Raw genomic sequence first — 11895 nt, 5'->3', positions numbered from 1 at the left:
CAAGCTTAACAAGTTACACTTATATCCATTTCAGGACAAATTCTGCTAAAAACTCTCGATTTACTTTGAACACATCAACTACTAGCTAATTTTTAATAATATTTTATTTGACTATAGCACAAGTACCAAAGAAATAGCTATATTTTATTTATAACTTGACAAGGGTACTAGGAATTAATTAAGAGAGTTAGGTAAAAAACAGTATTCTTAAAAATATATATTGTTACTGCCTCCAAATTTGGTGTTTTTTATGTTATTTAGTCAGTTCTTAAGCTCTATACATGATTAATTAATAATATTGATAACGAATTAAAGGAAAATCTTTGAATGTTTTTTAATACTTTATGCTTATTTTAAAGAACCAAGGTAATTACTTTTACAGTTTAACTTAATTTTTAAGACATTTTTACCAATTTATGTGTCTAAGTTATGTTATTTAGAATGTATGAAGCTGTATAAAGTTGATATTTCTGCTATCAGAGGAATTAACAACCATATTTTACAAACAAAAGGTAAATTTGACACTTTAGTTACTTCAATCAGAGACAAATATTTTACAGTAATTGAATAATTCAGCCCTAGTCAATACTTTACTGCATCAGAAAGTTTGTTATTAATCCAACAAGTATGCTATTTTGCGCTATTCTAAGGTAAATTTTATTTAATTTTCTGCTTATAATGCAAAGTTTTGCACAATTTTCGATATATTCATCACCTTCACTCCAAACAATTGTATTTATTTAATGTATTTATATTTCTTGTAATTAAATCATGTTTCTTACAATTAACAAACTAAACTAATTACTTTGACATGAGCACACTCTGGTTTATACACACATATTCTCTCTCTCATGACTTTTCTCAATATTTTACTATGAACATTGCACTTTAGCTATTCAAGCAAATGTATGCAATGTAGTATTTACGAGTATTAGTAAGACCAAAGTGCTGATTTTGGTTGTCCAAGTACAGATGAGAACAGAGCTGGGAGACTGTTATCCAGGCCCGTAGCCAGGCAGGGGCCAGTGGGGGCTCAGCCCCCTGCTACTACCGTGAGCCCCCCTGGCATTGCCATCAGCCCCCTTGACATTAACCATTTTGTACAATTTATTTGCAGTGAAGAGTGAAATTGTAGACAGCAGATATTATTTTCTCACAACTTTGGTGAAGGATAAATTCACAGAGCACGAACAGCTGCGGCAAGTATTTCGAAGATTCTCTTCTGTAGACTTTAGATAGTTCCTTCATAGGGGAATTTCTTTATCTGTACCTTCGCTGGCTCTGTTGCAACCTCCCGTTTAGACAGAAATCAGTGACTTTGACGTCATCATGAAAATTCCCTCTGCATCAGCATCTAAGGTTAACAGCTCCCAAGTTTTGGGAATGAAGGGGTGTTTCATAGCTTCAGCGGGAGGTGGAAAGTACTAGTGTAGGTACTATGATTGAATATTGTCCATTCTTTCTTGCATGATATAAATACCTATCTGTATTATCCAGTGGCGTAGCATGGCCATTTCTGGTGAGAACGCCATGTCTGAAGGAAGAGTAGACCATTTTTTTTGCTTAATAATTTACTTATGGAATTAGTCGCCACAGGTATTGTTTATTTGCCTGAAGTCAGCTGGGTTTTCAATAAAACATCATCTATGCATGTTTTAGTTAGAAAATGAGACGCTTCACTATCCCACAAATGTTTTGAACTCTGGTGTTTTATACTTTTCGGTATTACGCAAGTCATTAGAAAACCTACCTGAATTACAAGAGCCTCTGAACAACAGTAGACGTCATTGTTGTGGATGATCCAACTACTGATTGATTTGGTTTATTTTACTTTGCTTTTCTACCACTTTTGGTTAATCGCGAATATGAATATGAGTGATGATATTTATGAAGTTGATGAAGGGACACTCATAAAGAACACCCGTGCTAACGCCGGGATTCGAACCAGGGACCTCTGTCGTCTTGGCACGCTGTGCAAAATATTCTGACACGGAGGTGGGTGGATGATCCAACCATCGCACACTCTACTGACGTAACAGTGCCGATTAGTAATTCAGACCACTGTTTATTGCATATTGGAATGGTGATAAACATTTTAAAATAATATTGTCCACAGACCATTTGATGTTAAGAGTTTTCAAATGAATGCCAAACATTTCCATTGACACAATATTAAGCAGTTAGATACTAACGAAAGAATAATAATTATAAAAAGAGAATAGTTTTGCAGGTTAAGTGGTAGAGCAAGCACAGGCTGAACTTCTACCACGAGGACTTCACCAACTTATTTGACAAAAACTGTGTTGATCTTTTAGTTTTTAATACTTTTTTTGTGCGATAAATTATACAATGCAATGGTCATTAAGAAATGGTATATTTGAGTTTGGTAAAGTTACGTCAGTCATTATTGCATATCGTAGCATTACATAGCACGAGTGGAACGAGCTGTCGTCTGCTTCAGAAGGCAGGAAGGGTCACATGAACCAATCACGTAGCCCTCTGCTCCATATGCTGGCGTACGAGAGAGCATTTGTGCGCGTGCTGTAGAGATCCAATCCTGTCCAAGCTTTCCCTCCAGAAAGACAGCAAGGAATATAGAGATCTTTACGCCGAACCTGCCCGGCGTCCAGGCAGGAAAGGCATTGATAAAAATAATAGAACGAGTGTTGTTAGTGGAGCGTTGCAAGCGGATCGCGAAAAATAGCTATAATAATGCCATGAAGGTCAAGCATATATGAAATTAGTCAAGTTCTACTTTATATTTACAGCATTTACGTATTTTTTAAATCAGGAAACGCCGGGCGTATGGGCATACTATAACGCTACGCCACTGGTATTATCAAAAGTAGTATGGAGTGTGTAGTAAGGGACGATTTCAGTAGTATTCAATTAACACATCAAGTGGTATTTTAAAAGATATAGAAAAATGTAGTATTTGTATATTTCTAAAATGTATGTAAACTTAATGACCCCCCTCCAACACACACACAAAATTGCCTTCATTTAATAATGTTAAACTTTGGAAAATGGACTTGGTTTACAAAGCCCCCATGATAACCCTTGAGCCCCCCCTGGAGATCAATTCTAGCTATGGGCCTGCTGTTATCTGCCTTTTTCATGAGGGTTGCATGTGACCTGTATGCATATGGAGCATAATCTGGTCAATTTTACGCAAATACTGCCGTTTATAAAGCAATAATCAAAGGGTCCGTGGTTCGAAACCCCGTAATAGTAGGAAATAGTAGTTCGAAACTGCTTCAATCTGTAATTACTCACCCGCGTTGCCCTGAGGAAAGATTCTCTCAGTTTAGCTTTTTTTAGGAAGAAAAAAAGCTACATGGAAAATAAAACTAAATTTTCTCAATCAATCTACTTACTTTGTTAGTGTCTTTCACAGAACAATCTATCTGACAGATGGAAGATTATTACAAAATAATATATCTTGAAGTTGATTAGGTAATTTTTTTGGTACATTGGAATCATACAAACCCTTTATATTGGCAATATTTTTGTGTGTGGAAGGGAGGGTGAGTGTCGGTAATACGTAAGTTTGGAATAGAGAAAACATCTGCTTTTATCCTTGAAGTTTTGAAAAGTCCGCCTTGAAAACCAGGAATTATACTAGTGACCACCATGAATCTTTTTGTGTTATCCAAACTCAAACTCCACCTTTTGTCTGTGAGGATTATTTCATGTGCTGAAAATTATCTTTCAACAGGAACATAGTCAGTAGTGCAAATTTGAATGCTGAAACATTTCTTCGCAAGGCGTGAATGCCAAGAAGGACCAAACTGACACGAGAGTGGCCAAGGCCACACAGATCAGAACTGTGCAGGCAGTAGAGACGATTGGGTGCCAAAACTGAGAATGGCGAGAAGGGGGGGGGGGGCAAGGGCAGTTTACTTTATCTTAGTAGGCAAGGCTTAGAATTAAGAGTCTATAGTGCAGGGGTAAAAAAGTATTGGGGGAACTGTCCTCTTTCTGACATCACTATTACCTGCAGATAACAATGACGTCAGACATTTTTTTGTTTTGTTTAATGCTTTGATAAAGATCCTATACTTGGAGGGAGGGAAATCGACATAAAACATGTTTCAAACACGTCAGTCATTGAATTATTTCACCACCAAACCTAGTATATACCTCTGTGAGATATAAAAATCCTGTAAAACCTAAATAAAATATATAAAAATCTTAAAAAAAGGTTTCATTTACAGTAGGTTCTAACAAGCAAAATACGTTATTTTAGGCACTATAAAACTTTGTCAGTTGTTTCGTTTTTAATGAAACGCTGATATAACTTGTTATTTCTTATTTACCTGCAAAGGAAAAAATAGGTTAAAAACTTAATATCCGAGGTCTACTCATTACATAGTTATGAAAATTATGCATGAGGTACAGGAGTAGAAGTTAGTCGGTCGTTTCTCGTTTGTGTAAGTATTTCGTTTCGAAAAATTGCATTTGAAATATTCATATACTCTTCTGATGAAGATTTGTATCTTCGAATCGACGCGACCACTTCTTTAGAAAACTGTACCCCCTTATGCAAAGGAGAATTCGTCTGGAGTGTGATTTTCTGAGACTAATCTTTATCTCATTCCATCGTTCCACACACATTTTAAACAATTTTCATCCCCTTAAAGAAGTTTCTAAGAACACAGGCCAATGCACTAACTACTAGCACAATGTAGTAGAATAAGTTTATAATGGTTTAACTTTCTGAGGTAAGAAATATAATGCTTTAAGATATGAACAATATAAATATTTTAATTGAGCGAATTGAAAATAGGTTCTTTTAACAGTAGCACCTTGCTTGGGGGGGGGGGGGGGAGGAGGATTTGGCCTATTAAGTCCACTTTATGCACAATAAGGCTAATCGGGACTGGACGTACAGTTTAAAGTGGAGTAGGACCTTGCGTCTGTCAAATTATCTAACGGGGTACAATTGAATTTACAGATTTAGGGGGTACAATACCCCCTTCAATATTTGGGTGGGTACAATGTTCCCCTGTACCCCCCGTTCCTGCGCCACTGGTGTGACATCACAGCAGACGACGTGCTGGGACCAAGTCTTCACAACGAGAGAACGTGTTTTCTTCGTATCCAATTCAATGCTATTTTCTTTCGGAAGGGGTAGCTTTAATTATTGTGACAGCAGTTAAGAAACGAAATTGTGATGTACATGGTACATCAATGTAAAGATGAGATTTCGAAGAATACGTCTATATACGTATAACACATAGCTTACAGATGAGAATGTAAATAATAAATGGAGTAGGAAATCGAGTAAAGCAAATGCTCCAAAATAAATCTCGGCCAATGGGCGTCGTCGGTTCAATCCCCTGAGGCTGCTGGTCTCCCACAGTTTTCCACCATCCATAACGGCAGCGTGGCCGACTTCAGGTCGGCTTCAGCTGTGCTCGGAAGTGGAATGTTTTGAAAATGCATGGTTTTCTTACTCCGGTTACACCCGGTCCACACGGGCGGAAGGAATGGTTGAAAAGTGCTTAACATCTAAGCATTCTTTTCGCATTGTGTCCGTAAAGGCATGCAGAGAAAATGCTGACATTCGGCGGAAGGAATGGTTGAAAAGTGCTTAACATCTAAGCATTCTTTCCGCATTGTGTCCGTAAAGGCATGCAGAGAAAATGCTGACATTCAGCGGAAACATTTTACGTCTAGTTTGCCAGTGAACATGGATGATCGTCACCATGCAGTAGTAGCGTACTTAGGGCTGCAATTAATAAAGAAACGTAGGGAAAATAGAAAATATTGGGTACATCCAATAGTTAGTTGCCGTCTGACACAAGGAGCTTTTTATTTGTTGTATGGTCAGCTCCGGGAAGATGAATCTAAACTTTTTAACTACTTCAGGATGTCAATTGCAAGTTTCGATGAACTATAATCATGCCATAAAGGACACACTGTAGAAGAACGATACAAACATGAGAATGCAATTGAAATGCTTGCCATTACACTCAGGTAAGTTAATTTATTTTCAATTAATGAGATATAGCCCAAAATTATCATTAACTCTTAGCGTTCACAGATTTATTAGTAACATTACTTTCTCCTAATAGAATTTTACAAACAGAAGCGTGAAAGGAAAATCTTATCAATAATTATTATTTGTAACTATTTAGTAATAACTTTTAGGAATGATTGAATTTACAGTCATTTCGAAAGTTCATTAGTAAGTGCTGTGTATCATCTGAGAATGGAGAAAGCGTACTACCCTTTGTTGAAGCATTGCAATCAAGCTGGGTATCAAGAGGTCCATTTGTTTGGCTGGATACTGAAGCTGTGGGTTCTGTGGCTGTCATGCTCACGTGATGAACGACAGATCCTCCTCCATGCTGTTGAAATTGCGTCTGCCCGATTTGAGGTGGTAAAGCTTGATAGCATTAACCTCCAACTTGTTGGTGAAATGTTTGATAATAAGTACGATGGGTAGAATGCATTTGCATTTTTGGAGGCTGTATGTTTGCTTGATATTGTGCTTGGAAACCATGGACTAGTTGCAGCTTCGCTCGTGTGATGCGCTGCAGTATACGTATGTAGAACCTCTGCGCGGAACTCTAGTTTTTGGTCCGTGTCAAAGTTTCTGAGAGTAGGCAGCAAGGAGTCCAAAAATGACCTATCCAACTTCAGGATGGGGCACTGGGGGTTGTCTAAAAAGTTTATAAGCTTTGCTTCAATGTCAATTTTCTTAGATCTAAATTTAGGTGTATTTGGTACATTTTTCGAATTTGTTGAAGACCTTCCAGAGGTCCCTGGATGAGGTTGAGGTTTTTTCTCAACACCGTCTGCATTGGTTTCTACTGGGAATTCTTCGGATGCCTCAATTTCCATTTCCTGGGGTACGTCTTCCTGTAAGCTAGATGCTGATGCCATTCTCAATTCCAGGACAGGCAACAAGAAGTTCAGTTGGTCAGAGTATGTATATTTGAATCTTTTTATTCCTCCAGAGTCAGACTGTTGCACTTGTTTCGTGTACTTCCGGTAATAGTCTCGGATGTTACGCCATTTTTTTGGAACTTTCAGACCTGAAGGAAAAGGGGGAGAAAATTACAAATTTTAATCTAACACCTTTTTGTGCACACATTTTGCTACTTTGTACATACTTGTTTCGTTTCAGGTATCTGGCCACTGGTTGCTACCTTATTGAGCTGCACTACGAGGGTCACTATTTATATTTTGAGCCTAACAATGAAAAAACAGGAATTTGGCATTGAAAACTGCTTTATTGGTTTTCGAAGTATTCTCCTTTATGGTCAATACACTTTTGCATTCGTTTGAACCATTTTTCAAAGCAGTTTTTCCAATCTTCTTGAGACACCTCCATAATATGGTTTTTGAACGCATCAACGGCATCTTCCGCCGACGAAAATCGTTGTTCACGCAATTTATTCTTGACATTCGGGAACAAGAAGATGTCATTGGGTGCCAAATCAGGACTGTACGGTGGATGACCCATCAATTTGATTTTTTTACTGTTCATAAAGTCGGTTGTTAGACGAGTGTGTGACAGCTGGCATTGTCTTGATGAAGAATGATCCGACGGCGTTTGTTTGTTTTCCGTATTTGACCGAAGACCTCTGGCAAACAAATTCTTGTGTACCATTCAGAGTTGACCGTTCTACGTTCCTCTAAAGGCACAGTTGCCACATGACCAGTTTTCCCGAAAAAACAGGCGACCATTTGTTTCGATGTGCTTCGAGTGCGAACAACTTTTGTTGGATTGGGTTCATCTTGAAACACCCATACAGTCGACTGCTGTTTACGTTCTGGCTCATATGCATATATCCATGATTCGTCACCTGTTACAATCTTATATACGTCTTTTGAAGCACCACGATTGTATTTATTGAGCATTTGTTTGCACCAATTGACGCGAGCGTCTTTTTGAGTTTTTGTCAAATTTTGTGGGATCCAACGAGAACATACCTTTCTCACAGCTAAATTATCACGTAATATTTTATATATGCTGGTGGAACTAATGCCTATGGTTGCCTCAATCTCACAGTATGTCACATGACGATCGATCTTGCAGTATTAGGTTTTGCACAGCATCAATGTTTTCTTGAACAACAACTGATTTTGGACGACCTTCGCGAATCTAGTCGGTGAGCGAATGGCGGCCACGATTAAATTCGTTATACCAGCGTTTCACAGTGGCAAAGGATGGGGCTTCATCGCCAAATGTGGAAGTAAGTTGATCGATGCACTCTTGTCTTGATAATCCACGTCGAAAATAGTAAAAAATCATCGCACGAAAATGTTCACGAGTTAATTCCATTTTATTGTTGTCTCGCAATCTCCAAGGCAACATAAACAACACAAATCAAGCTATTGACAAAACATTTGAAGTACGTTATAGTCAATAATGCCAGACGATTCCGTGCAAACGTCAAATCGCGCCTAACTTCAATCAGTGTTGCCAAGGCTCAAAATATAAATAGTGACCCTCGTATACCTATAGAATTGGCAAATCTAGGGCCAGTGAGGTGGTCAGAACAGTTTGTCATGCAATATGGGACACACTACAGAGCCAGTGCTTTCCTCAACCAACGGGAGAGAGGTGGAAGAATATTGCAAACGGCTTCAAAAATCATACTAATTTTCCACACTGCATAGGAGCAATAGACGGGAAGCATGTATGTGTGATTAAACCAAAGATGAGTGGTTCGTTGTTCTACAACTACAAAGACTTCTTTTCAATTGTTCTCCTTGCTGTTGCAGATTGAGAATGCAAGTTCGTTTTTATTGACATTGGGTCATGTGGAAAAGAGTCTGACAGTGCAATTTTCAAACATTCAGCTTTGTGGAAAAAAATGAATGAGAGAACCCTAAACATACCAGATCCAGCGCCATTACCATATACTGATGGCATTGTAACGCCTTACGTTTCTGTTGGTGAAGAGGCGTTTGGACTGTCAGAAAATGTACAGCGGCCGTATGGAGGAAAAATGCTATCTCACAAAAAAAAAAAAGAAAAAAAAAAAGATGATTTTCAACTACCGGTTGTTGCAGGCACAAAGGTGTGTGGAATGCGCTTTTGGAATATTGTCCAGCAAATGGCAGGTTTTCCATCATGCTATGAACGTTAGTGTGGAATTTGATGTCGATATCACAAAGGCATGTTGCATTTTACACAATTTTGTACGTGTGAGAGATGGCTACCAAATGGAAGATACTCTGATTATTGAAGGTTTTGAACCATGTACAAATTTGGATGACAGGAGACGAACTGTTTCAGCATTACAAATCAGAGAAGTTTTCACTGATTACTTTGTTAGTGAAGTTGGTAAAGTGTTGTGGCAAGACAGAACAATATGAGGTTTTCCCTTCTTTTGGTACGGGTGTGACTTTGTTGTGGCATATACAATTGTGAACGTTGCAATGTGCTCTGCACAATGACCTAAATTGCCAACCGTACTTTACTAGCACTATACTGATACTGTATCTAATAGTTATTTACCTATTTTCTTCTCATATGTTCATTTTAGTAACAGACTCTATACATCCTTTACTTTTGAAACATTTTGTACGTATAATGTAATTTCACTTGAACTACGTATGTTCTACTATACTTTAAAATATACAGTTGTCCAGATTGGAGATCAGCTTGTACATGAAACCTATGTATGCTCTTGTTATTTATCATACATACAGTAAAACCTCATTAATCCGGGCCCCGATAAGCCCAACTTCGCTTACTCCGGACAGGCAAATAAAAAAAAAAGGCATAGTGCAAGGTTTAAAATTGTGTCTAGAAGTCAACAATCGCATTCGCCACATAGCTCCATGACGGTAAGAATACTGTACTGTATTTGCCCATTGTTGTGAATATTATTGAAATACTCAACAAATTAACATGAATAAATATCGTCCAACTCAAGCGACATTTCTTTGATTTCACCACTGAGCCACCGTGGCCCCTAGCAGATTTATATTTTCCACAAAAAAATACGTAACTTTTATTCAAGTGACAGCCAATTATATTTTGGTGAGGAATGTAAACATTTAAAAAATTATATTTTCACCAAAACAAAAAAGTTGAGCCCCTTCCCTTTTTGGGAGATGGGGATGGCTTTTATGTCGGTGTACTTTGAGATATTTACTAGTAACCTTTTTTTAAATTGCTCATCCAGATTAATGTGTTTGCATGTCGTGTGTTATGAATAAGCTCTCGTACATGAGTCATGACTTACCAACAGATTTCCTCTCTGCATCTGAAAGCTCTGTGAAGTTTGGTAACAAAGTACAGCAAATTTCATTCCACGCCGAATCTTTTCTGTTTGTCTTTAAATTCTTCACACCGAATATCCCAAATACATGCCCTCTTTTCCACTTCCATAATAAATACTTCTGTGTCTAATTTATCTATATCTAGATCACCCATCTTCACTTGCACAAACAAAGTTTATCAGAAACACAATGCTAGAACTCGGCACCACGTGGTGTGAAAGAATGCACAAAGCACGTCACGTGATAATTCAGCCCAGCAGACGTTCCGCTCGTGTGGACGATAAGTAACTCAGGTTTGTACGAAACGTACGTGCAGGAGGCTGCAAGATAGAATAGAGGCTTTACAACTCTTTAACAAAATCGTTACCTTGTCCTTCTGTGCTCCTTGATTTATCCGAAAACAAACTTAAAAAGTCTACCAGCGACGTTTGTTCTAATCTTGTACGCCCAATACCTTCAGACACTATACAGAGGAAGATATCACAAACTGTGGCATACTAAGGATTTTCGAAAGGAAGTGTATGTTCTCTTTTAGAAATATTGGGACAAAGGCCTGCAACTCCCCCCACCCCCCTTTTGGCATGCCACTGATCACAAATTGGAGACCATTCGCGACATTGCTACTTTCATCCTGGAACACTGCTATTAAACTTCTTTTCTGGATTTATTTACTGCTTGTTTGATTTTCCTCACTTTACCTGTGATTGTGGGGTCAGCAGAACATGCACTTTTGAAACTTTAGCCTATCTGCAGAATAGTGCTCCCCAGCAAAGATTAACGTATTCATTTTAAACAATTAGCACAGGCAAACGAAACAACTAAACGTTGAACATGCTGTGAAACACTACTCATGCCAAAGCACACAAGCGAAAGTCTTAGTTTTTGCAAATAATTACTTCATGCTGAATTTAATACAGTTACTTATTTCTTGAATCTTGGTTGTTTGATGTGTGTTAAATGCACATACCTTATTTGCTTTGTTGTAAAATGCAAACTTCTTTCAATTAACACCAACCACACAATGTGGATTTTCAGACTCAAAAACATAAACATGTAACTGTGTAATCGTTCTCATACTGCAAAAAATACTATGGCAGGTGGGTTGGAGGGGGGGCAGGGGCAATGCGACACACTTTTCGCCTCTGTTGTTTTAGTTACGACAGTGATTTTATGACATACATCGTGGACCGTACTTTTGGGAGGGAAATGTGCTGGATGCTAAAAGTTCATGGTGGGGGGGTAATGGGTGTCCGCCCCCTCCAAGAGAACATCCACGTCCATTGGGCAGGACACTTTTGCATAATTTCCAGGATAATAATGTTTCAAGGTATATTTTCCACCCTGCATCTTCCTTTTTGTGTATTTCAGACATCAAAATGCACACATTAAAATAGTAAGAGAAAAGGGTTCCTACATAGCTCTTGCCTTAGGTTACCACCAGCGGAATCACACAAATTTCAGAGTTGACGCAGCATCGTGAAAAACAATTGGGGAGCTACTTGAAAAGATGAAGTGGATTCTGGTCTCCAAAGCCAAAAAAAACAGAGGAGATGGGATTCAATGTACTGACCATGCGTCATCCAACAAAAATCCACTTAAAAGTTCCCGGCACTCAGATTTCAGTTTTACAGAGATTCTCTGATT

General features: G+C 38.2%; 1 protein-coding gene across 1 annotated transcript; it reads right to left on the bottom strand.

Annotated features, from left to right (window-relative positions):
• Positions 1–6267: 6267 nt before the first annotated feature.
• LOC145983760 (uncharacterized) lies at positions 6268–10405 on the bottom strand. Its single transcript, XM_083116811.1, is given in 3 exon segments — positions 6268–7046; positions 10215–10291; positions 10293–10405. Coding segments are annotated over 3 exon segments (969 nt in total).
• Positions 10406–11895: the final 1490 nt, after the last annotated feature.

This window comes from Lepisma saccharinum, chromosome 1, assembly GCF_977018435.1.
Source record: "Lepisma saccharinum chromosome 1, izLepSacc3.1, whole genome shotgun sequence".
Lineage (NCBI taxonomy): Eukaryota > Metazoa > Arthropoda > Insecta > Zygentoma > Lepismatidae > Lepisma > Lepisma saccharinum.
This window is presented reverse-complemented; position numbering and strand designations above follow the sequence as displayed.